The sequence below is a fragment of the Malaclemys terrapin genome, chromosome 21 (assembly GCF_027887155.1).
Source record: "Malaclemys terrapin pileata isolate rMalTer1 chromosome 21, rMalTer1.hap1, whole genome shotgun sequence".
Lineage (NCBI taxonomy): Eukaryota > Metazoa > Chordata > Testudines > Emydidae > Malaclemys > Malaclemys terrapin.
Window position 1 is genome coordinate 8,188,907 of NC_071525.1, and position 26,036 is coordinate 8,214,942.

The 26,036-nt window shown below is 43.6% G+C and overlaps 1 protein-coding gene across 4 annotated transcripts in view; it reads right to left on the minus strand.

Moving 5' to 3' along the window:
• Positions 1-1,301: 1,301 nt before the first annotated feature.
• The window catches only part of TUFT1 (tuftelin 1), a 30,327-nt gene continuing 5,592 nt past the window's right edge, over positions 1,302-26,036 (minus strand). For 2 of the 4 annotated variants that reach the window (XM_054010613.1, XM_054010615.1), the window contains exons 2-13: positions 18,258-18,332; positions 17,612-17,716; positions 16,763-16,849; positions 13,568-13,657; positions 13,113-13,184; positions 12,199-12,312; positions 8,024-8,152; positions 7,293-7,387; positions 6,460-6,565; positions 5,561-5,644; positions 4,188-4,288; positions 1,302-3,645 (exon numbers count right to left, since the gene is read on the minus strand). In XM_054010613.1, the coding sequence (XP_053866588.1) occupies positions 3,582-3,645; positions 4,188-4,288; positions 5,561-5,644; positions 6,460-6,565; positions 7,293-7,387; positions 8,024-8,152; positions 12,199-12,312; positions 13,113-13,184; positions 13,568-13,657; positions 16,763-16,849; positions 17,612-17,716; positions 18,258-18,332 (1,122 nt within the window). In that variant the 3' untranslated portion in view covers positions 1,302-3,581. Of the gene's footprint in view, positions 3,646-4,187; positions 4,289-5,560; positions 5,645-6,459; positions 6,566-7,292; positions 7,388-8,023; positions 8,153-12,198; positions 12,313-13,112; positions 13,185-13,567; positions 13,658-16,762; positions 16,850-17,611; positions 17,717-18,257; positions 18,333-23,504; positions 23,598-26,036 lie in introns of those variants that run through there. The other 2 variants (XM_054010616.1, XM_054010614.1) reach the window with 2 other exon arrangements.

A 26,036-nucleotide genomic window follows, 5' to 3' on the forward strand; every position in this document is an offset into this window, starting at 1 on the left:
CCCGTGGGGTAGGAAGTATCATAATTTTACAGCTGGGAAACAGAGGTGTCAAGAGGCCCCGTGACTCGGCCCAAGCTCCCATGGGGAAGCTGTCAAGAGCTGCAAGTTAAATCCATAGGTCTGCTGAGCCTCAACGAACAACCCTCCCCTACGGCATTTAGTCTCCCTAGCCTGAAGCAAGTCCAGACAGCTCTAGAAATCACAGTAGTTCCAAGGAAAGTGACAGGCTACTGGATCCCCTGTCAGACATCATGATCTCACTTAATACAGAGATTAAGAATTCAAACACCATCATCCTGATAAACCAGGCAGGAGTTTATCACAATAAGAGTCCATGAAGTTGTTTCCCCAACCCCTCAAAATGAAATGCTCCACTGCCCTCAGCAGCTAGAAGATTAGAGACATTCTAGGTACTGTAGGTGGTGTATCAAACTTTCCGTGGTTTTGTACTTAGGCTCACTGCAGCAGTTTTATTCCACAAGCAACAGCAGAAGGGCATCAATAGCTGCACCGGTGAGTGCATCTTCAAGGTAGTTTCAGAGTAGCAGCCGTGTTAGTCTGTATCCGCAAAAAGAAGAACAGGAGTACTTGTGGCACCTTAGAGACTAACACATTTATTAGAGCATAAGCTTTCGTGGACTACAGCCCACTTCTTCGGATGCATATATGGCTGTAGCCCACGAAAACTTACGCTCTAATAAATGTGTTAGTCTCTAAGGTGCCCCAAGTCCTCCTGTTCTTTTTAAGGTAGTTTCAGTTAACAGGACATACTGCCCAAGCAAAAATAAAATGAAAGGTGCAGGTGTCCCTGATCTGCTGAAATGAGTAAGAACTTGGACTATTACAATGGAGCAAACCCTTACATAGAAACCATACAGACTAACAGGGATGAAATCAACAGGATGCTCTAAAAGTTACCCTAGAGAATCAGATCCTTTCTAGAGGATTTTAAAGCCAATATCTAGAAAGCAAAGAATTGTATCGTTAGAGACCAGTATAGGTTGGCTCATAAAGGCTCTCCCTAAAACAAGCCTGATATTCAGTGACATTCCTGATATTCAGTATTCGTTATCTGTCTTTTGAAGAAGAAAACTCACTTTTATTTCAGAAGATTTGATCAGGAAATCTGATCATCAGAATCTGTGCAGAAAGCCAGCATCACCCCATCCAGATACAGGTGTGGTTAGATGTTGATAGATGTTTGGCTGCGTGTGTGTGTTCCCTCTGTGCGCTGCCCCAGCCCTGCGCAGACAGCTGGCACGGCAGACCTCGAGCGAACCGCGGAATGACCACAAGATCTGTTAAGGATGAAGGCACCCAGCCAGGTTTATTGTCAACGAAGCACAGTACTAGTATCCCGCAGACTCTATCGGACCACTAATACGTTATGCCCGTAACAACGGACCAGCTCAGCAAACAGTGGGACTTTGTTCCTCCCTAAGCCAGACAAAGATACTCCCTCTGAGATACATCTTTATACCCTAATACAAACAAGTTAGTACTGCCCCTCGGACATTGATAACTAGCCCCATTAGGGGGCAGTAACTCATCCTTGTACATATTGGTTCAATTAAAACATCTCTATCACATACTGTCATCCTGACCTTATCTTTTAGGGGGGTCAGTGTGTTCCTGTTATCCTTGAGAAATGTTTTTGTACCATCCTTAATAGCGGGATGTTCTGATGCTACTTGATATTGGGATGGGTTTGCATGAGTGCTGTGACAAGCACTCCTTAGGAATGTGTATTTCTGCAATATTAGCCCTGTTCTTGCCAAGTTATGTGAGCAGGTCCTGCCTCATACCAGGCCTCTAATACAAGGGCTTATATCTCAGGCTCTCTTCCTACTACAGCAGGATTATTTGGAGTCAACACCTGCTTCAGCCTGTGACTTGTACTAATTGTGCAAGACCGAGATTCCATTTTCCTACTCGCTGTTCTAGGCCAATACAGCAAGCCTGTCTGCCTCCATCCCCATCAACTGTCAACATTCAAGCCAATAAGGATGTAAGAACCTGACAGGCTTCCCTTCTTCCTTTACAGCTGAGCACTGTATCTGCCTGGAATGTGCCATACTGTGCTGGGCCCTTCGATACCTATACGTACTTTCCTTCATTGCACTGTATCGGTGCTCCCAGGGATGAGAACCCTTGGAAATCTGAAGAGTTGGTTAGGGGGAAGAATTGGGTGTAGGCTAACCATGCAGTCCATGGCTATTGGTCTAAAACCTTTAAACATGCCGCAGCGCAGGCTGCCGCACAGGACGGAATAGCTCAGGGGCATGGAGCCGTTCACTTCCAGGATGCTGGTATTAGTAGCGTCTGAAAAAACTGTTCCCACTGGATGCTGATCAGTGACCCACATCAAATGTTTACATCCACCCTAACTCCAAATTCCCATAATTAATGTATAAAACACAACAAATTCCACATACATTCCAGCACGTATGCACTATTTACATAATTTATTCAATCCACTACAGATTATTTGGACGGCTATGTAAGGCATATGGTTTTCTGCACTAAAGAGGTTATTCAATAGGTACCTTTCACAGAACTGGTTCTGCCTCTCTTTGCTAGTATATAGAGATACATGTGACATCTTTCCTCTGCCAGAGATGTAGAAAAAAAAGAGAAGGCTGCTTCTTTTCAAATCACATACAAGTTATATAATAACTTTCAAGCCCAGAAGAAAAACCGGTTGGTATCTTCCACTGAAATCAGACAAAACACGCACGCACTAAATATGCTACATAAAAACTATGGCATGAGCACTTGTGCTCGTCTCCAAGCTAATCTGAAGACACTAATAATTTAGTGAAATAAATACAAGTAGGAACTGGACAACCTCTTTTATACCTACACAGATCTGCTTAAGATTCGTCTCTCTGCTACTGAGCAACAGACTATTGAAAAGTCTTGTGTTGGATGCATCCCAAAGAACAGCCACTCGCAGTGACCACAGGAGGGAGGAGCCAGACCTTAAGAGGACATCAGTTGGAGTCTGCTGGTTTGGTGCGGATTGGGGGAGAAACATGGGAATCCGATTTCAAGAAGATGATTTTGGGTGCTGATTTTTTTTTTTTTTTTTTAAAAGATTAAAAATTTAAGTCCACCTTGGTTAGTTGCAATTAAAAAAAGCAGGATTCCACCGAGGAATAAAGAAGGCGTATAGTATCGTAAGTTGCTCATAGAGCAATTTCAGGCTTAAGCAAAGGAAGAAATAGTAACAAACTGTACCAGGGAAAGTCAGCCTAACTCTGGGGCTGAGTGCAAGGGGGTTTGTCTGTTATATACACACACCCGGGTTGGATGTTCCCCAGACACATCAGATACCATGCTCAACAAATTTGCTTCTGCTGGACTGTGGAAGCCCCTGGGGACAGCAGTGTGGAAATGTCCGTTCAGTAGGCCTTGCTGCTCTGCCAGTCACCCCAGGGGACAGCTTGGCCCTTAAAGCATACAGTTCTCTGGAGGCATTGCCCACCATTTGTCCAGCAAGCACAGGGGGTGGCAGTAAAGTTCAGTCGACAGTAGCAAATGGTGAGTTTCTTCAGTTCAGAAGCCGTGCCCAGGAGAGCTCATGTTTCCAGCACTCTGATGAGAGGGAGGGGCTTGGGTCCAAGGGGCTTCGCCAACCTTTTACTACAAAGCAAAGAAAGGAAAACCCTGAAGCACGGATCAACCGGATGCATTGGAGCTATGACTCAAATTATGATGCATGTCTATCAATCTGGGTTCTTTAACCCACCCTCCACTGGATCTATCTGGGTTATTACATGCCGCCCCCCTCCCACATCAATCTCTGAGCATCTCCCAAATATCCATGCATTGAAGTTGACAAGTCTTGTACCCCCTTTACAGACTGGGAAACCAAGGCAGAGGGATACAATTGCTTTGCCCCTTGCCAATGCCTTCCATCAGTGGTCTTGGTGCTTAACAGTGAATCAAGCTTCACAAGCACGCCCACAAAAAGTTCTCCCCATTTTACAAACGGGAACATTGAGGCACAGAGTGAAAAAAATGACTTGGTTCTAATCCTGTCACTGCCTCAGTGTTTGTCTTGAACCCAAACCTCCTGCCTCCCAGGCCAGTGCTTAGCGAACACAGAAGAAGCAGCTTGAAGTTGGACACCGTAAAACCTGGCCTCGGTCTTCCTCCACAGGTCACTGCAGCTCCCTCCTTACCTGCTTGCGGACTCCGATTTTGAGCGAGCTCTGGTGCTATAGCTGCCAGGGTTGGTTTGCTTCTCGATCAGGTGCTCAATACGATCGTGCATCTCCAGATTCTGAAACACAGACCAGACCAAGAGTTTCAGTTCAGTCTGGAGAGAAAGGCCAAAGCGGTGGCACGGAGTCGATTACGCCACCACCCAGCGAACAGAGTGCTAGGTCAGCAATTCCCATGTGGTATCGGTTTACCACCTTCCTAAAAAATAGTTGGGAATAGCGCTGGTGGAACATCAAATTCACGTACCACTGGAGCTTTGTGCACCACAGTTTGGGAACCCCTGTGCTACGTTGCACAATGCTAGATAAACAATAGACAAGTTTTACTCCCTGCACTAAGGACCTGAGTCAAGCCATCTTTGAACAAACTGCATGTTATTTAGGGGCTGAAGGAGGCGTCGGTGGCAGATGAATTTCTTGGGGCTTTCATCTAATTCACCCTCCTACATGCCAACTGCAGCCTAGAGTGCGCTTTGATATTTTTATGATCAAAATGGAGCTCATGCCCCTGTGCCCCTCCCCCCCAATCACGGTTTCATTAGCTTGGCAGTTCTACAAGAACATATGGAATTAAATCGGAATTTAACTTGGATTTTAGATGAAAGACTCCGCTGGCTGCAGTTGCACCATTTTGGTTTTCTGCCTTCGGGTTCAGGAAAAGGGAGACATGCACTCACTGCCCCATCCCCCTCTGCTGATTAGCAACATGCCAAGGCACCATGAAGGGAAGAGACCGGTTAAAAGCTGCCAGCACATGCTCAATTTTAGCCCAAAGAGGAGATGCATTTGCATTCCACTATCAGGGAAGCGCAGCTTTGCATTTTGTGACGTTACTATCTGGCACATACGTGCCACCGAAAGCAAAGCTCCATTTGGGAGACCGTGGACTAGATTGGAGTTGTCTGCTGCAGTACCCCAGCTTCACTAAAAGAGAGACAATAGAGCGTCAGAAAGTGGCTCAGCGGAAACCATCCAAACCTACAGACTTCAACGCAAGCATGACCTGTCCTTGCTTGTGCGGTGGGCGCACTGCACGCTAGGGCTTTGCTAGCGTCTCTATCACCCCGACTGGGTGGCCTTCAGTGCTTTCAAGAAAAAGCAAAGTTCATTCCATACATTCCAGTTCGTTGTTCCAAACTTTAAAGTGACTTGCAAAATAATCACACGTGACATTTCGCTGGCATTTAAAGTTTGAGGGGGTAGCTCCTATCAGTTAAACAGGAAAGCTCTGATCGGTTAAAGCAGGCTTTATCACCCCCACCAACATGCACTTGGAGAAAACAACTCCTAGAAGGGCAGCTCAGCCAATCTAAGGAAATGAACAAACATACCTCAGCTTCCAAGTAGGCAACTCTCTCTTTGAGCTCCTGAATAATCACATCCTTCGCATGAATCACGGTTTTGGAATTCTGAAGCTGTAAAGGAAAAAGTTAAATCAAGATGACTAAAGAAATCTCAGACCTGCCTACACTAGACAAGGTATCCGGAGAGCATAATAAACGAGGAGCCTTTTGAGGTTAACACCAAAAAAAAACATTCACTACAGGTTTTCTGTAACTTTGGATCCGGGAAAAGGAACTCAAAGTTCTGGGCAAGAGTCTCCGAACTTGTGGATAGTCTAGAATTAACTATTTCACTGCCAGAGATTCATTGATGGGCCCCACTGCAGACAATGGGCCAGATTCCCTGCTGGTATAAATGACAGCAACTCATTTTTATTTCCAAGTAACTAGTCTTGCTGGGCACTATGGTCCGATTGCCATCACTGCGACCATTCCTTCAGAAGATCAGACCTTTCACACCTGGGTCCCTCGGGGACCGTCATCACTTTGGAGGGCAGCAGGGTGGAAAGTGCATTGTGACAGTTTCAAACAACTCCCTCCAGCAGACGTTCAGAGCCAAGCTATCAGGCGCCGTGTGGCGTTCAGCTCATGCTAACTCAGCCAGGAGAGACTGAGCAAACCTGGTGCTGCCTTGGTCCCGTTTCCTCCTCACACCAAAAGCAAGCATGGCCTTCCCTTAAAGAGGGTCTAAAAATAGATTTATGCCGCTCAGCTCAGATTCTGCAAACTGAGCATCTTTTGTATTATTTGCATTCCTATAGCTCCAGGACCCCTAATCATGGACCAGACCCCCCCTGTGCTCAGCACTGTACAAACACAGGGGAGGAAAAAAGAGACACTGCCTGCCAGCACCAATAGGTTTCCTAGCCCCAGCAAGGCACCCCCACCTGCTCAATCATCTGCCGGACTTTGCGCTGCTGACTCTTCAGCATGTCATCGAGATGGTGTATCTTCTCCCGCAAGGTGGCCACTTCCTTCTCCAGCTTGGCCGACCTAGGAAGGAGAGACACGAGTGAGTCAGAAAGAGCCATTTAGCCTCCCCCGATTAGCAGAGGAATACGAGACTGAGCGTTTCACCATAGACATCTCGCCACCTCCCCAGAGCTGTATTTATTCTGCCACGGACGGTCAGTTGCGGGTAGCGTTTTCTGTACGCATGCATGCGCCCCAGCCACAGGGCAGAAAAAGAGCAGTAATAGGCAGTGACAGTAAGGGAGATGGGGTTTTCTCAGATGACAACTCATGGATCTAGACAACTGCTGCAGATGCGCCAACGGTAGCAAAGACTGAGTGGAGAGACAGAGGCCAGCAACACTAACTGAGCAGAGAAAGACAAGGTCTCAGTTTACCTGAGAACAAGGTGTTCTAATAAACAGAGGCCATTTCCACTTGGATCCTGGAGCAAACAGGAAGCTAGTGGAGATATGTGAGAATGGAGTGACGTGGTCAGGTTTTGGATGTGGGAAATTTGCTTTTTCTAACAAGGCCACATGAGGACTGCACTCAAATACTAGGGAAGGTTTTTGGGGCACTGCAGGCTGCAGTAGGAACAGGTGGATTAGTCATCTTGAGAAAACCCTGATATTCGGCAAACAGCTACACCCGCCCTTCACAAGAATGCGAAGTCATGCCCCAGCGAGCTGACAGCCTCCTAGGCTCGCTCCCGAATTGGCGACTGCCTAGAAGGAGTCTCGGCATCCTGCCCAAGGCTGAGCCTCACCTATCCTGTTCGGCGAGCTTGTCATTTTGCAGGCTTCTCAGTTTCTCCAGCTCTGCTTCACCTTCTTTCATCTTCAGCAGCAAACTCTGATGTTCCTGCAACAGATCAGAGAACAAGTTACAACAGCTGCTCTGGCCTCTATTTCAGGGCAGAGGCAAAGCATCGGGCTATGTGTATCTGTAGCACTGGGCGGTCCTAGGAGTTAGCCTTGGTTGTCAGCAGAGATGCTGATCCTGCAGCCGGTATCTCATGGAAATTTAAAGCTTGTGAAAGCAGAAAGGAGAAGAAAATTCTCCATTTCCCTATAGGACGGGGAAGCAGCAGCGCAAAATCTCCCCCACGCTGCGCTCTACCACTGTGCTTCACCCCTGCCCTAGACAGAGCCCCAACAGGGGAGCTCAGTCTCCATGGCTTGTTTACACCTTAGCCCCTCTGCTGAGGATGCCAATACAGGTGCCAGCTGTGCAGGTGGTTATTACTACATGGACACCCATCCCCTGGAACTTGTTACCCAGAAGCCATCAACAAATGGCTCCCTGGCAGACTGCGGGCTCGCTTCCTGCTGTAGGAGGCGGCACTTGTGCCACAGCAGCGTTGATCTGGAGCTCATCAGCATCCAGCACCTTACATGTTGCAAGCACTAAACCCATCACCCTTCGCAGCGAGCACCTGACAGAGCGGCCCAGCCACTAGACCATCAAGCAGGCCCCATGTTGATCTCTAAGCAGTACCTTCTCCATCCCTGACATGAGCCTCTGCACTTCCTCCAGCTTCACTTCCTTCTCGGCCATGCCCTCCTCAGCCTTCTTCAGAGCTGCACTGGTTTGCTCTATTTCTTTCTGGTATTGAGAGGTTGTCATCTGCAACACAGGACACACAAGAAAGATGTTTCTGATCCTCACACAGTCAATAAAGACAATGAGAAGGCCCCTCTCAGTGACTGCATTTTAAAGACGGGATGGCATTTTTAGTCTTGACAGGTGTATTTTGCTGAAGGAAGCCAAACGGCCCAAAGTGCTGGAAAGAAGGAACCTCTACAAAGCTTTGTCTTCAAAGCACTTCAGACTAACTGATGCATAAATCCTATGGCAATGGAGATAAAAGTGCATCACAAATGCCAGAAAACTCATCATTCAGGCATGCGAGTGATGGAAGTTTTCCATCTCGTTGCAGATGAACACTCAGGGTATGACTACAACATCACAGCTGCGCTGCAGTAGGGCTTCTGCGTAGACACCATCTACACCAACCAAAGTGGTTCTTCGGTCAGCACAGACAATCCACCTCCCAGAGAGGTGGCAGCTAGGGCAACAGTAGAGTTCTTCTGTCAACCCTAGCGCTGTCTACATTGGTTGGCTTAACTATATCACTCAGGGGTGTCAATTTTTCACACCCTCAAAGACGTAGTTATGCCAATGTAAGATCCCAGTGTAGACCAGACCTCAGCTTGAATGACATCCCCTAGTCCAGGAGTTAGCCACAGAACTGGCACTAGAAGTCAGGAGCTCCTGGCTCCCAGACTTGTGGGCGGATCATCAGATGCTTCTGTTGTTCTGTAGAGAAGGACTCTCCCTTCTCCACACCCACCAACCTCCCAGGCTTGTCCAGAAGGTATAGCTGAAGTGGACTCAGCTGCCAAACCAACTGATTAGCATCTAAATGGACATTACGTATGTAAACAGGAAAGTTATTTGTCATAACTAGTATAGCGGATCTCAGGAATCATGCACAGATTTCCAATCCCTGGGGTAGGTGTCAGGAGTGCCACAAACTCAATACATTTCTGCAGCTCCCACTACCCCAAACTCTCTCCAGACAGCAGCAGAGCCCTAGTCTGCACTTAAAATTTAGATCCACCTCAGTACTCTACCTGTGCTTCCCCGCCAGTTAGTTCCTTTAGCTCATTATCACCCAAACACACATCCCTGGTTTGGAGAGGAAGGGAACAAGCAGACCTCTGCCAGGCCTCCCTCTAGGAGCACAAATGCAGGGTAATAGGATTTCCTTTCCCAGCCATTTTAGGGCTAAAGGGATTTCTCTTAGACAACAATTCACTCAAGCTCCATGAAAAGAAAATGGAGCCTGGAACCACTGGCACAATGAAACTAAAACCTGAAGCATCCCCAAACAGGGACTTCCCTCAGCCCCAAGAGCTCATTACATTTAATGAAGTCTCCATATACGCATATGCCAACATGGCAAAGCCACAGTTTTTCCCCTAAACAAAAGGGGACCATTAATCCCCAGTGCTGGGTAAAGGAGCAAACCAAGAGATCCTACTGCGTCCGCACCCCCTAGCACACAGGAGCTGTCATTTTAAGTTACTTTCACTGCAAAACCTGCTTATATCCCTAAAGCAGCGTGTAAATACAGTCACAGCTGAGTGAGAATGAATTCAGCTGCCACCGCAGAAACCCACCCACATGTTTCCATTTAATAAGTTACCTGATGTGAAAACATGGCTGGGTCCCAGCTGCCCAGTTTGTGCCACATCCCTTCACCACCAAGACATCTTGTGATCTTGATGCAACAAGCTAAAAATCTCTCAGTAAGGGGAAGGATTGTGTTGTGGAGAAGGCACTGGACAATTCAGCAGATCTGGAAGGGTTCAATGCTTGGCTCTGCTTCAGACTCCCTATGTGAGTCTGTTCAAGGCACTTCATTTTATAGATGGGGGGGGGGGGGGGGAAGTGAAGTGAAGTACAGAGATGGAGATGATACTTCCCTCATTCAAGGCCAGAAGGGGTTAGTGTGATCATCTAGTCTGACCTCTTGCATAACACAAGCATCCTACCACCTGAACGAGGACTTGAAACCTGGCCCCTCACATTAAGAAGCTGATGCTTCACCACCTGAGCTATCCAGGTAACTCACTGCTGTATGCAAGGCGCTCATATGCTGGTCATGAGCACTAGGATGTCCTATATATAATTAACAGGATAAATAGAAATTGGAGACGACTAAGGAAAATGGCCAAAATGCCACTTGTCTTAGCAAGCACTTTGCCATCACCCACTAAAGTCATTATGATTTTACCTTAGGTTTAATTAACATTACCTGGAAACAGTCATTGTATAACTCAAGACCAGTTTGTGAAAATTTCAATGCAATGTGTTCATTTGCAGTTTACAGATTGTGCATATTTAGTTAAGACTTTAATAGTAACCCTGTGCTCAACTTGAGTTTTCGACCTCGCATGGGGAAGAGGCTGGCTGTGCTGACTGATGTGAACTAGCCAGAAATGTGTTTTACTCAGTCATTAAAAGCCAGTCAAGTCTATTTACTCTCTGTGATGTTGTGCAGCCTATATGGTTTTATAAAAATAGGATAAGTGAATATAATGTAACTGGGATATGCTTCATGCAAAAGGTCTCTTGTTAGGTATCATTACAAAGTTTATAATCTACTGAGTGTAATCATGTTATTTGTATAAATGTACCACTCTTGTATCTAAAACTAGAAATATGAAATATAACTCCGAGGGCCTATTGTAATTATGTAAAGTGTGGGCCATTAAGGATGGTTTGGAATCTTGATGACTCCCATTGTCTGCAGATGGCTGTATTTACCTGTGAGTCTTCCTGTATATGTGTGTGCTGGCAAGTGAGTAATGAAGTCTTGCAGTGACATGTGATCATGTCACCTGAACTGGAATCCATCTTTAACGTGGTGCTTTTCCAGTGAGGGGGGGTGGAAACCCAGAGGGACAAAGGGTTCCCGCCTTATGCAAAAGATATATAAAGGGGTGGAAGAGAACAAGGGGAGGGAGGAGCCATCATGAAGAATCCCCTAGCTATCACCTGAGCTGCAACAAGAGCTGTACCAGGGGAAAGAATTGTGCCCAGGCCTGGAAGGTGTCCAGTCTGAGAAAAAACTTCCTAAAGCATCTCTGAGGGTGAGATTATCTGTATTCAGTTTGATTAGGCATAGATTTGCGCATTTTATTTTATTTTGCTTGGTGACTTACTTTGTTCTGTTTGTTACTACTTGGGACTACTTAAATCCTACTGTCATTAAATCCTACTGTCTGTATTTAATAAAATCACTTATTTAGTAACTTACTCAGAGTATGTATTAATACCTGGGGGAGCAAACAACTGTGCATCTCTCTCTCTATCAGTGTTATAGAGGGCGAACAATGTAGGAGTTTGCTCTGCATAAGCTTTATGCAGGGTAAAACGGATTTATCTGGGTTTAGACCCCATTGGGAGTTGGGCATCTGAGTGCTAAAGACAAGCACACTTCTGTGAGCTGTTTTCAGGTAGACTTGCAGCTTTGGGGCAAGTGATTCAGACCCTGGGTATGTGTTGGAGCCAGACAGGAGTGTCTGGCTCAGCAAGACAGGGTGCTGGAGTCCTGAGCTGGCAGGGAAAACAGAAGCAGGGGTAGTCTTTGCACATCAGGTGACAGCTCCCAAGGGGGTTTCTGTGATCCAACCCGTCACACTCTCTGGGTTTCAAAACTGCCTGAACAGCAGGTCTTCAGAAGTGTGTCCCAACCACGCAGGCCAGCACAACCCCAAACTGGTTTCAACTATTATGTATTCTTTGTATTGTGCTTTCAGCCAGGAGCCCCAATCATGGATCATGGCCTCATTGTGCTAGGTGCTGTACAAACCCAAAACAAGTTTGGGTGTTGCTAACAGGAAAAGGGCAGTGTAGCTCGGATTGTCTGGGGAAAAAAATGGGAATTGATGGCTGGTTGAAGGATTCATGATTGATAACCTTTAATACATATCACACCCTCACATCCTGCTTTCCAACACAGCTTGTATCAGCTCCAGAAGGAGGGGGCTGGTCAGTTTCAGAGAGCTTTGAAAGCTACTTAGTAGCATGCACTTGAAGCTAGCCCCTCATTCAGGCAAAGATCAAGCTCTTTCAGCAGTTAAACATTGCTGCGTATTCACCTCAAAAGCGGTCTTGTCTGACTGATGCCGTTTCTCAGCCTCCTGCAGTTTCGTGAAAAATCTCTTTGCGGTCTCACGAATTTTTTCTATGTCTTCTCCTGAATAATCATCCTCCTGCAAACACAGCATGAAAGCTTTATTTGTCTCAAGTTGAACACTATCAGGACACTTTTTTTCTGCATGTAGGAGAGCCAATACTTTTGACCAATAGGTTACAATATTCACTACAAAAAAGGGCTGCAGAAGTTGTAATAAAGTTTGATTTAGGTAAGTAAGAGAACAAGTTCTCAAATTCCACACTGAGTCGGGGGTCTTGGGGCCCATAACATTAAAAAAAAAAATCATGTGACTTTCTTAGGTCTCCTTTCAGCCCCTCCCATGGTGTCTCTAGGATCTGTCATGAGTCACCCTTAGGTACCCCAAAACCATCAAGTGAACCAAGTCATGACAGCTTAAACGCGGACTGATTACTGAATCCTGCCCCCCTCAGTTATGGCTTTTAAATTATTGGCAAAAGGGCTGCAGCATTGTATGGTGCCACTCTTCAGTATGGAATGCCATTACTGTAGAGACAGGATGAGATAGCTGTATATTGCTCAATTTTCTGCAAACTGCACTAACTGCAGATAAGATGGACTCCTTAATTATCCCCGCATCCAAAAGGTTCCTGTGAAAAGGAGCCTTGTGCTTGCAGAGATTTAAAAAGAAGATGAGCTCATTACTAGACCAGCTGGTTTAAATGCATGTGAAAAATCAGACCTGACCTCTAACCAAACCCAGATACAGGCAAAACAGTACCTGTGAGCTTTGGAATGCAAGGTAGATCTTAGAGCAGTTATAGGTTTGAAGTTGAAGATTTTAAAATAAACCAAATCTAACTGCTCAAAATATAGTTCCCCCTTTTGGTTCCATACCTGATCCTCCAAGGAGTTCCTATGGCAATATCCTGATGGCTTGCAGATTCCATTCTGTTTTTCGAACATTACCTATTTAAAAAAATAAACATCAAGAACTGTGATCCTCCCTCATAAAACTAGGCTTCGATGTTACAGACAGAACACTTCCATCAGCTTTATATCTTTGTATTGCTGTAACAGCTTTAAAAAAAAGAGCAATATATATTTTTTAATAGGTTTACAAAGAACGTACACTAGAACAGCCAATGCATTAAGCTTGCTGAATCTTTCTCGTTTGCTTCTGCATATTTCTCAGTTCTTCCTCCAAAGAAGGTCTCCGAACAGGCTTTTAATCACCCAAGGGGATTTTATTTCTAGGCCACATTTTGCTGTTATTTTTATCCAAACATGGCATCTCTTTCCTCAGGAAAGGAAGTGCCACTGCAAGTTGACTGAAGAAATGTTCCTGTTACCTTTGCACATTGCAGATTAGTCTTAGCTCCTTGTCTGCTCTCAAGTTTACTACTTATATCTTCTCGCAGCTTCTTCAAAGAACTTCTAGCCTGGTAAACGCAAGTCAATTTAGCTTCGTCTGTATGAACAACAGTGTCAATTATTCTTTTCAATATACATCAAATGCACATGTAGTAGGTCCCAAAAATAGGGTGTAAAGACATTACATGCCAGCGTTTGAGGCCAGACAAGTAAGCAGAGGTCTTTGTCTTGTACCAAAGTGCCACAAAAGTCCCTGGTTTTACTAGATATTCACCAGCAAGCAGCACTGACTACAAGTGTCTTACTATCCTTGCTAAAGCATAAAGGACAGACTATGTCCCAATATGTATGCTGATTTTTCATTATTGTTTAATTTTCTCTGCAAGAGCACATTGAAAACTACAACAAATAGAAGTGACTAAGATCCTTGTTATTCCATGCATCTGATTCCATGTGGCTTCAGCCAAATGGGAATTTACTGACAAGTACAGTCTTGACTTGCACCTGTGATACAGAATTAGTCACTAGAGAAAATGAATCCGGTAATTTTTACAGGGTCACTCCTCCAGCAATAGTGACCCCAAGGCTGAAATGCTGATATTTCAGCATGTGCTTTCTGCATCTATAAGCATCTTTCATACAAGAATCATCAAGCACTTTTCTAGCTTTAAAGCTCTCAACCCCCCCTGTGAGGTATGTATTGACTCACTTTAGAGGAGAAATCGGAGACACAGAAAAGCCAAGATCATACAGCAGGTATGACTATGCTACATGGCATGTTCTATCTCAATTAGACCAGTCACTGATCCAAGGTGCTTATAAAGCACAAACGCTGCTTCAACTGTTTTGAGGTAATTTGGTGTAAGGCCTCTTCTACAGAGTTTTTGTATGGGTATAATAATGAGGTCTGTTAAGGTGCATTTATTGATATAGTTATACCAGTACCACCCCTTGGGCAGCGCAGTTCTATGCTTATTTCTCCTATAGCAGTTTTCTTCAGCAGATCTCAAAGCGCTTCAGTCTTTTAATGTATTTCTCTTCAACTCCCCTATCAGCCCCATTTAACAGATGGGGGAACTGAGGCACAGATTGGCAAAATGACTTTAAGGTCACACAAGAAGTCTATGAAAGAGCAGGGAATTAAATGCAGGTGCTCCCACGTCTTAGGCAAGTACCCTGACATCCTTCCTCATTCTATTGGTATAGCTGATTCCCCTTCCCATGCAGATAAGAGTTAAAGCACTACAACATGCGTGTTGAATAAGGCCGAAGTCACACCATTAACATGACTGTTACTTGAAATCTGTCACTTATACCAAGTATACATCCAACTGGAAGTGAGGGACACCCTGACCAATACACACCCAATAAGAACTCATTGTAATAAGTGATGAGTGGTTAATAAAATTGAAATCCCAGAGACTTAGCACATGCATACAAAGATTGAAGCATCTTGGTGGCTTAGAGATAAATTTCAATGGCTCTAACAGTAAATTACCTTACTAGTAATGGAATATGTCCACACACGAGCCAAGAGGGGAGCCATAGCTGAGAGCAGGGGCATGGCCGTGGATGGAGCCGGAGCTGCGGCCAGGGTGGAGCGGGGCTAGGGATGGCCCTTCCTCCCTGCACCTCCATAGGGGCTGGCCTTGGCTCTGCCATGCCTCATGGACATCCCTCCATTCCCTCCTAGCGTGCCGCACCCCACAATTTGGGCCCACTGCTCTAACAGAAGAGACTGCTAAAGCCTTTGTGCTTTTCAATTCGTTTTCAAGTAGTCCGACCAAGTCTGTGGTGCAATTACTGCAGTGAAGAGACAGAATGAACTATTTTTATTTTCTTTAGGGGAAACGCATTTTGTCTCGGAAGCTGGAGGCCAAGATTCAGAAGGCTAATATAGAATGGAGGCATAGGAACTGTCCTATTCACTCAGATGTTGGGCTATCTAACCCAGTATCCCAGAAAATTATGGAGACATTTAAGTTTATTTAAAAGCCAAGCTTGAGACAGACCAGCCTAGACCCTACTATTGCAAAATATGGAAATGGTTGAAATCGCAACCAGCTATCTCCCAATCCCAACCCCACAAAGGTCCAGTCCCATCACTGCTGCCAACTGGACAGGGAAACGTTAACCCTTGTAGTGTCAGACATCAGATTTCCTTAGGCAGGTGGAGCCTTGCCTACAAAACTGCCTTCTAAGGCCTGGTCCCCACTAAGTCCCCACTTCAGACTAAGGTACGCAAATTCAGCTACGTTAATAACGTAGCTGAATTCAAAGTACCTTAGTCCGAACTTACTGCGGTCCAGACGCGGCAGGAAGGCTCCCCCGTCGATGCCGCGTACTCCTCTCGGCGAGCTGGAGTACCGGAGCCGACTGCGAGCACTTCCGGGATCGATCCGGGATCGATTTATCGCGTCTTAACCAGACGCGATAAAATCGATCCCAGAAAATCGATTGCGTGCCGCCGGACCCTCCGGTAAGTGAAGACAAGGCCTAAGAGGCAGCTCTGGTGCCATGCCCGGGTGTGGCTGGGGAGAGCCTAGCCAAAAGTCATGCAGTTCTCACACAGCTGACTTGCACTTTACCCAATGCAGCACTGCAAAATGCCTCTGCACTGTGGCAGTGTCAGGCCACGTCTACACTTACAAACTTACAGTGCGCAGCTGTATGGATACAGCTGTGCCACTGTAAGAGTGCCTGTGTAGGCACGTTATGCCGACAGGAGAGAGCTCTGTCAACATAATAAAACCAACTCAACGAGCCGTGGTAGCTATGTTGGCAGGAGAGCGTCTCCCACCAACAGAGCCCTGTGCACACGAGCTCTTATGCTGGCAAAACTTATGTCGCTCAGGAGTGTTTTTTTTCCCACACCCCTGGGTGACAAAAGTTTTGCTGATGTAAGTGCTAGTGTAGACATGGCCTTAGTCTTCGGAAAAACAGCTACATGGGTTTCTACTCAGGCATGGGGGGGAGGGGAGAGAGAGATGGGCAGATTCCTGTATGGGAAGAGAACACCTCTGCCATGACACAGATTCTTCAAACATTGCCACTGGAAGTTGAGGGCACCAAAGCTTTGAGATAAGCCTCAAACAGGCAGCTGAGAGAATTCAGACTTTGGTTGGGTTAAAGTCAGCAACATATTGTACGTTAATTCTGAAACCAAAAGCTACCTCTTGAATGTAACGAACTTCGCTTTTCAGCTGACAGACATTCTGTTCATGCTTCACCTTGTCCTCAGCCCGTGCTTTTAAGTAAACCTGAGTCAGAAAGAAACACCCCAATGAAATAGCTGTTCAATTACAGAAGATACAAACCAGAATAGTTACAGTCACACAGTTAGGTACAATGAGCTCTCAAAGCCCTTTAAGATCTTCCAGGCTCTTTTTCTACCTCTATTCCTTCCTTCATTGGGACATTGTAGCTGGGATTTGGACACCCAATTCTCATTACATTTAATTGGCTTTGAAAACTTCAGCCTCTGGCATGACCTTTTCAGTAGAAGTTGTTAAGGATGGTTATGGTCATCAGTTTTTCGTCCTCTCTCTAACTTTTATTCACTTCCCAGTTTTTACATTTGGATGATTTTAAGGCATTTGTTTATTTCTCTAAGCTCTCCCTTACGATTCCCAGGGTGTGGAGACTAAACATTCCTCAGATGCCATTTTTGTTTTGAGTTTTAAGAGTTCCAGTTTAATCAAGTTCATTCCATTAAGCCTGGGAAAGTTACTCAGCAACTCTGCTGAAGTTAATTTACTGAAACAATGCAAGGTTTCCACATTTCAAAATGGTTTCTCCTGAAAGAAAACCCACTCTGCAAGCATTGCTACAGGCTCTCCTACCCAAGTCAGGATACCACGAACCATGCTTGCCGAAATTTGTTTGCACAGCCAAAATCTAAATTTTTAGTTTACGTCTAAAATTAAACAAGATTAATTTAGTCTCAATGCATATTGGGTACCTCTAAATTAACTGGGCAAATTAATTATTCAGATCAGCTGGGAACCATGGTTAACACGAACCTTGATGATCTCCTCGTGACCGTCACTTGATTTGATGCATTCTGAAGCCAGTGAATGGCCATTACTTGATCTGTTGGCCACCATAGCAAAGGCCCTTCCAACAGGCTGCAAGAGACAATGTAGTAAGACATTTAGATAATTTGTTTGCATAGCTTGGCTGGACCTAGCACAACCAGCTTTCTAGTCAGATCAGCATCAAGCACTTTATTAGAGAAATGCTGTGTAAAATGCAGTCTGGACCCTGTGGGACAGGCAGTTTTTTAGTCCTGGGTTTATACATCCCCTGCACAATGGGGCCCTTCTACATGACAGGAGCCCTTAGGAGCTACAGTAATTAAAGGATGCTCCTTTAAGTGATTTGCAATGAGCAAATGCTTATGCAGATCAGGAAATGGAGTTCTCTCTAGCATATCAAGCATAGCATAGTTTGACTATGATCCCTTACAAAGTTCTTTCCCCTCCAAAAAGTTATTGTGAACAACAGCTTTTACATACAAGCCAGAACAGAAGAAGTTTCTACTTATTTTAAAATCACTGGGTTTTAGCAGCCCTTAGCGTGGAGTTCGCTGGTAAAATTCAAAACATGGCACACGAAAGTAGCAGTGATTCCTACATACAGCAGTATGTTCATGCCTGGAACACACACCTTTTGTTTCACCTGATCACGTTGCTTGCCTGGAAGGTCATTCTGCAACGTCAGCCGTAGCACTTTCACACTGTCCTGTAAGAAAGATGCCAGATTTTAATTAAAAATGGTTTATGTTGCTCCATGGTTAGGTTTCAAAATATTTTTTGTATCCACATCAAACATTTGACACAGTTAAATACAAATCTCAAATGCCCATTTACATTCTTTCCCAAAAATCAAATGATTGTCTGCATAGACACAAGGGCAAGCCCTGTCTATTTAGCTCTCTGATTTTGACTACAGTTGATGTAGTAAAATAGTTAGGATTAAAAAGGAGAAGACAAAGTGAAAAGGAGATTGGAAAGCACCTCACCCAAGCCCCAAATAGACCTGAGGAAGCATTGGTGGGGTGAGAAAGCAGTCAGAGGACCTGGTAATGATATTAGCCCGCAGGCCGGAAAGACTGCCCCTGACCATATGTGATACTGGCTGATCATTTAGGGGTTGCCATAGATTCAAGGCTGCTACTGAAAGTAACTGTTCTGCATTAGCACCTTCCCTCCAACGGGAAAGACATAGTGACACATTTATCCCTTCCTTTATTCTTTGAGGCTAGCTAACTTCACTCTGCATGGAAGTTGAGAGCACGCAGAAACTGAAGATGGTGCAGAATGCATTTGTCCATTGAAGCTATACTTCATGCCAACAGCGTACACGCCCAGGGCTCCGTGAGCTATTATTTCCAAGTGGTACATAAAGGGATTGGCTTTAATCTATGAAGCAGGTTTGGGACCTGGCCACTGGAGAGACCTCTCTTCTATCCCATAGCTGTGATCAGTCTAGTCAGAGCACTCAGTTTAAAAAGGCGCTGGTTGCAACTGAGGCACTCTCTGAAGGCCTCTGAAAGGCTGGGAGAATGTCTGTTCCAAACTGAGAACATCTTGCTTTGTCAGGATCCCCACAACCCAGGAAAGGGGTGTAGGTGCATGATTTGCTCATGGGAGTGCGCCCAAGAGACCCAGAGCTCAGAACAGTGACCAGATGACACTACCCAGACCCAGGGGGCTTGGAAGCATGTGGGATCCAGCAGTTGGGTCTACTCATAACAAACTGGGTATGCTGCAAAGCCTCTTTTTCCTCTGGAGTTTAGGGAGACATGGCTGGGAGATCCGTACACAAACAGCCCTTTGTTGATTGCTGATGGGGAGTGGGTGGTTATCTATTAGATCTGACAACTGGGGTTAGAGGGAGATCAATCGTTTCAAAAATCCAGAACAGATGGGCACTTAATAAATCAATTTGCACAGTTAGGGTTGCTCAGCTCTCCTTCAATATTTTCCTCATGCACTAGGAAACAAACAAGTCAAGTCAACAGCAACACTTCTGTTTCTCTGCCTATCCCAGTAAAAAACTTAGCAACTCCTACCACTTACTATTCTCCTTCCACAAACACCCAAGCCTTCATAGGCTACCATGCAGCCTTAAAGACATACACACAGGGAAATGAGTGAATTCTATTTTTAACTTTTTTTGGGTATGGTTTTCTTTTCTTAAAAAGAAAACTTTTAACACCTCTCCTGAAAACACATGTCAGATGGTCTCGGTATTCTTGGTTCTGCACAGGGGACTGGACTAGATGACCTCTCGAGGTCCCTTCCAGCCTGCTATAATTTCATGGCTCCAGGTCAGAAACCCAATGCTGATATGTATGTAAATAGGGCTGTTGGAATTTGACAAACCTGCTGCCACAAGTTGTTGGATATCAAAAGCTATGATATGGTTAATGAGATGCTCTCAGATTGGCACAGTACAAGTCAGTTGTGAAATAAAATCTTTACTCAAATTCCAAAACAGGAAGTTATACAAAGCTCTGTAACTACAAATATACTGTAATTTATACCTGAAGTGCAGTATAGAGTTTCCATGTATGTTCTTTACAAAGGGTTCTGAAATAAGCCATTCAGTAGGGTCCAATTTCAAAAGCCATCTCTATTTCCAAAACATCTGAGTGTGTTCCTCGCACAATTTTTAACTATGCTGTTTTGTAAGTTTTGTTTTTTCCTGGTGTTAACATATTTCCATTCTTTTCTCCTGTTAAACCCAATTCTCTGATACAACCTTAGGCTATGGGTTCTTTACCGCTGCATCAAATATTTAGTAATGTCAACACATGTATTTGTTTGGAATTTATATTCCAGCAGATGTTTACATAAACATGATTAAGTAATTATTTGAGAAGCCAATTCTACAACAGGACATAAAAATGCTGGCAGTTAACTATAATACAGAGGTGTGCTTTCAAAACAGTTCAAGTTTTAATATGATTTAAGGTCAATGGCGGTCAGAGTTTTACAATGGTGAAAGCAATTTTGTAGAAATAAATCATCAGTTTTATGGATTATTTCTCCAGACACTTCCTCATGCATAATGTGTGAGAGAAGCAAATTAGGCAATTGCATTGCAAAGCAATTGGACTAACAGCAATCCAGTCCAGGTCACAATAAGACAACCTCATCCAGAATCATTTTCTTATAACAGAGAAATACATCATCAGAATACTGGACAATCTATAACCTTCATGCTGACTAATTTAATGGTTTAGTATATCACATGAACTAGCATTTGAATCTACAATACTCTGCAATTAGCTACCTACAGAATACGCAGGCTTCAAAAAGTGCAGCTAAACCCACTTGTAATAAGACATATCTCTAAGTATTCAGGGGTTATGACTTTCATTGGGACTTGTGCTCCTCAATCTTCAGATGACTTCGAAAGTCTCCCCCTTAATACATCGACTTCTACTTATTACAGTTGATCTGTATTTTTAATTCATATGCAATCACTTGACATATCCGACAGAGCAAGGAGTTCTTTGATATAAAGTTTATAAACCATTACACTTATCAGTAAAATAGGTTCATCTTTAATTCATATGCAACAGTATGTCTCATTTAATAGGTTTATACAGTTCAGCATGGCAGAAACAGGTTATCCCATTCAGATCCCTGTAAGTAAGAAAAAAAATTTTGAAACATACTCCTTTCTCTGTCTCATTTGGAGCCTTGTTTACAAGTGCAAGATTCTTGGCCATAGAAACAACAGAGTGAAAGGCACCGGATGGGTTTTAAGGTGTCTCATAGTGTAAAACGTCATCTATACTGCATGCCTAGAAATTGGGACTCCTTAAACAATCTTTTAACAGCCTAGCTCTGCAGCGGGCAAATATTTAAAAAACGGACTTGCTAATGCTACAAACTATGCATATGTGCTACAATGCATGCCTGCTATTGTCTGCACACCACGAAAACTGCTTCAATGCTATATAAATTTGCTGCAAAAAAAGGAGCAGGAGTGACTATTCCTACGACTTGCAGTCCATGGGCTATTCGTTATCTACAGAGCTGCATTCACCAGTCTCAGTAATTCTCATGGCTACCTGAAACTCAGTCCAGAATTTTTGGGTTTCCAGAAATTTTCTAATCCGCTAAACTCACAAGCACCTCACAGCACCCTAAGCAACTGCTCCACATCTGCCTTTGTTGGCTACCTCTCACATAAATTCAACAACAGAGTGACCAGGTGCTACTAGAGCAACTGAGGCCATAAGCAACAAAGGGGGCTGAGTCGGTGCTGATAAACGTGAAACTGAACATCCAAGAAATGAACCGCACGGATACAGAATGAGAGCAATCTAATCAACCTAATCTAATCAACCAGACCCACTCCTTGCACTGGAGCCTAGTTATTTCCATCATCCCTTTAATAACATCTTATTACTTTTTCCAACATAAACAGGTGCCTCTAGTTGCCATAGGGAAGATACAAAATTAAGATGGAGATGCTTGAAGAGAGACTAAGAGAATGGTCATCTTAAGTAGCGAGACACAAGATGGTAGTTTGAGAGCCACTACCCTAGACCAAAGATACCACAAACATACAAAAACTTGTATAATGCTTTTTGGGATGGCAGGGCTAAAGAAAATCCTGTAGACATAGGAAAGAGACAAGGATTCAGTGAGTTTCCCCCCACATCCTTCCCATTTACTGCTTGTATTTCTACAGCGACATTCTATTACAGCAAACAAGCATCTGCTTCGGAATAGCTGGTGGCAGAGCAAAAAAAAAAATTCTCTATGGAAAAAAACGTTGAGACTGACCGCAAGCTATTATGTAACCTGGGAGAACAGGTACTGTCTCATAAGTGACGGGTTTCAAAGTAGCAGCCGTGTTAGTCTGTATCCGCAAAAAGAACAGGAGTACTTGTGGCACCTTCGAGACTAACGAATTTATTAGAGCATAAGCTTTCGTGGGCTATAGAAGGTGTGAGGAGAACTTAACATGGGGGACCTTCTATGGGTCATCTCGATTATCACTTCAAAGTTTTTTCTTCTGCTGCTACTGATAGCTCATCTCAATTGATTGGCCTCTTACAATTGGTATGCGTACTTCCATCTTTTCATGTTCTCTGTATGTATAAATATCTTCTGTCTGTGTGTTTCACTCTATGCATCCGAAGAAGTGAGCTGTAGCCCACGAAAGCTTATGCTCTAATAAATTCGTTAGTCTCTAAGGTGCCACAAGTACTCCTGTTCTTTTTGTCTCATAAAAAACATTCCTGCTGTGGAGCTGGCACTTTAGTCAATCATCCCAGATATAAGATTCCATGAATGCTTTCAATCTTGTCAAACTAATCTTTCCCAAGTCAATCATTTGAGAAGTTTGGAGCAGACATCACTGATATTATGCAAGTTTAACAAAGAAGCTAGATAGACTAGCTCCAAGCATAGCCAAACCTTGGGCAAGCATGGATCCTTCAGAGCTCTAAATAAAAGTGCGTCACATTTTTAAGAAGAGCTTCCTAACCATAATCCAAACAAATGTCTTGAAAACTTTTGGAACAGACGTGTTATCTGGTCACGTATTCTTTCTCTGATCTTATAGAAAAGCAGAGACCTCTCCAAGTCCACGCAGCACAATGTTTTAATTTTCATTGCTATTTGTACTAAATAAAGATTAATCTACAAAACTGCACAAATTCACTCTTATCAGTAACATTCATTTTGCATTAAGTTTCTGGTAGATTTCCTTGTGCTTAAAATCAAGGTGTTATGAGCATAAAGAAACCCTACCTGATTAAGTTAATTTTCTGGGAGAATTAAATCAGTGGGAAAAAAAGGAGTTGGAAGAGAATGCTAAAATGAACTCTCATAGCATGGCCAAACCTCGCTGCTGTAGTACATGTAAATTCAGGCACTCATTTACCTTGTAAGAATCCTAAGTGAAAAGGAGACCACCATGCCCAGAAGTCTGCACTAATCTCTCTTCCCTACGGACAGTCAAATTCAACTCCTCCAGAGATGCATTTGGCCCATGTAACTCCACTGACTGCAATCAAGTTAAAGCAGGGATGAATCCCACTTGTCTACCTTCCAGCTACATTTAAAACCATGACTATGCTGGTCCCTCCCCCCCCTTTTAGAAAAAAAACACTAACAATTTAGAAACTAAGGAAATACACATTACTGCCCCCAGTTATTTTCTACTGGAGGCAGAAGGTGTTCTTTGTAACTTGACAGGTGTGTCTGTGAGTTAATGAGTAAGCGCTATGTACTACCTATTAAAAAAAACAACCTCGTGTTTGGAACAAACCTCACATGGCAACACCTTAGTAAATATCATATTAACCTTGAGCTATTTGCTGCATAAAGATTATGCAACTTGCTCAATTTTCTTTGCTTCCAACACACCCTGAATTGCACATGTTTAAAGCATTTACTACAGGGGTCACGAATTAAGGAAGAGCTAAAGGAAACCTGACAATTTTTGTACCGTTTTCTGCGAAGAACTATCTACAGTTAGAGGAGATGCCATTTTTTATTTAAAAAAAAAAACACTTCTGATGTCAAGAGTTTATTCTGAGCGGGCAGCAGTGATGGAGTGGTATCTGATTTAACAGTGTGACATTCTCTGATTCTTCAATGCATAAGATTTAAAATAATCTAAATGGAGACATTTCCGCCACAATATAAGGTAACTGATGTCAAAGGGGAAGTGAAATAGGGTCAGTAGCTGAATTAGGATTCACATATTTTGAAAAGTCCAATTTTAGACCTCATTTGTGATCGTGGCATATTCATGGCTGTGAAACCCATCAAGAACAAAAATAAGCAGGAACACAATGGATGCAGATTAGTTAAATAACTGAAGGAAGAGATACTGAGCACTGCTCAGCAAAGTATGTTTCAGCTATCTAGCCTCAAGAGCATCCAGAAGCAAGAAAATTAATGTAGGGAAAAGAGAAGGTTAGTGGAGTACTAAAGACCTCGGTTAAAAACAGAAGATTATGTTGACCTGACTAAAGAAGTGAATGGAGAGCTACATAAGAGAAGGATTATCTTTTTTGAGACCAGGGAAGAATGCCTGAGACTGAAAGCCAGGAATCCGACACCAGCATTGAATCACTTGGTGACCTTTGACAAGTCACTTCTCAACTGTGTCGGTTTGGCAAATGGGAACTGGACTGACCAGAATGGTATTATGAAGAGTAATTAGGTAATGTTTGCCAACTGTTGAAGACGCAAGGTGTGATAGGGTTGCTTATTACTACAGTACCACACAACATGTATGCAGTACCTGCATAACACCACAACTGTTCCATATATGGTAGGGAAGGGCTGCAGGGAGTTAGGATTCTCTCATTAGAAGACTCAAAGATGAGTCACCTTCAATAGGAACAAAGGCCCGGGGACTGATACTGGCAAGGATAATGAGAACTGAACATGAAACAATTAAAGTTCTGTTGAACAACTGCACAGGAGAAATCCAGAGTACATTTATGGGAGCCATGTTTTTCCAGGCGGGATTTCTCCCCAAGATATTAAGATTCTAGCTTCTTTTTCTTGTCTAATATTTATATAGTAGAAAGAAAATTGGATCAATTGACTGACACAGGACTGACTGCAGGACCCAAATGAACAATTTGGTGTGCCTGGAGCTGTGTCTAGAAAACTTGGGGTTCTGGAAAACCCAATTTATCAGATCCAGTATATTTCTGCTTCATCACTAACCCAAAGAACAAACATATTGTCAAGAACTGTAAGCCACACCAAGAGCTCGCATTCCTATCAATGAGATCTGCTGAAAGCAATTTAGGACTTTGAACAAAACAAACCACACAAAACAGAGCCTAATTGTAAAGTGACTAACAACTAAAACCAGTCCCTCTTCAGCTTTGTGTAACCTTGAAAGCATGTCTCTCTCACCAACTGAAGCTGGTCCAATAAAAGATATTACCTCACTCACCTTGTCTTTCTAACAACCAAAACACATTTACTACCAGCAATGGCCGATGCCTAGATTACTCAAATCTTGTTATTAAAATCCCCAATGTAATTATCACCCTGACTACAGACACAAAGCACACAATTCTATTAGCACAATCTGGATATAGTTATTTGACATCTGTATTATATCAAAACCATTTGCTGCCTGCATGACTTTTCCCACAAATGTAGTAAACATTACATGACCCATATCTGTGGGCATGACATCAAGCTGTGCTATATAAATTGTATATTTATAAATATTTTAAATAGATAAATAAAGGTGTAGCAGGCAATGATTCTTGTGGTGTTCATGTTTACATTTCTCTCTAGGTCCTTATCTGGCCACATCATCATAGACCTAGAGTGCCTAAAATTTCTTAAAACAAAAAATATAAAACAGAGTACAACACTACTGAGGATGCCTAAAGATTTCTGATTAGCCTGGAGAATATTCTGATCTACAAACTCT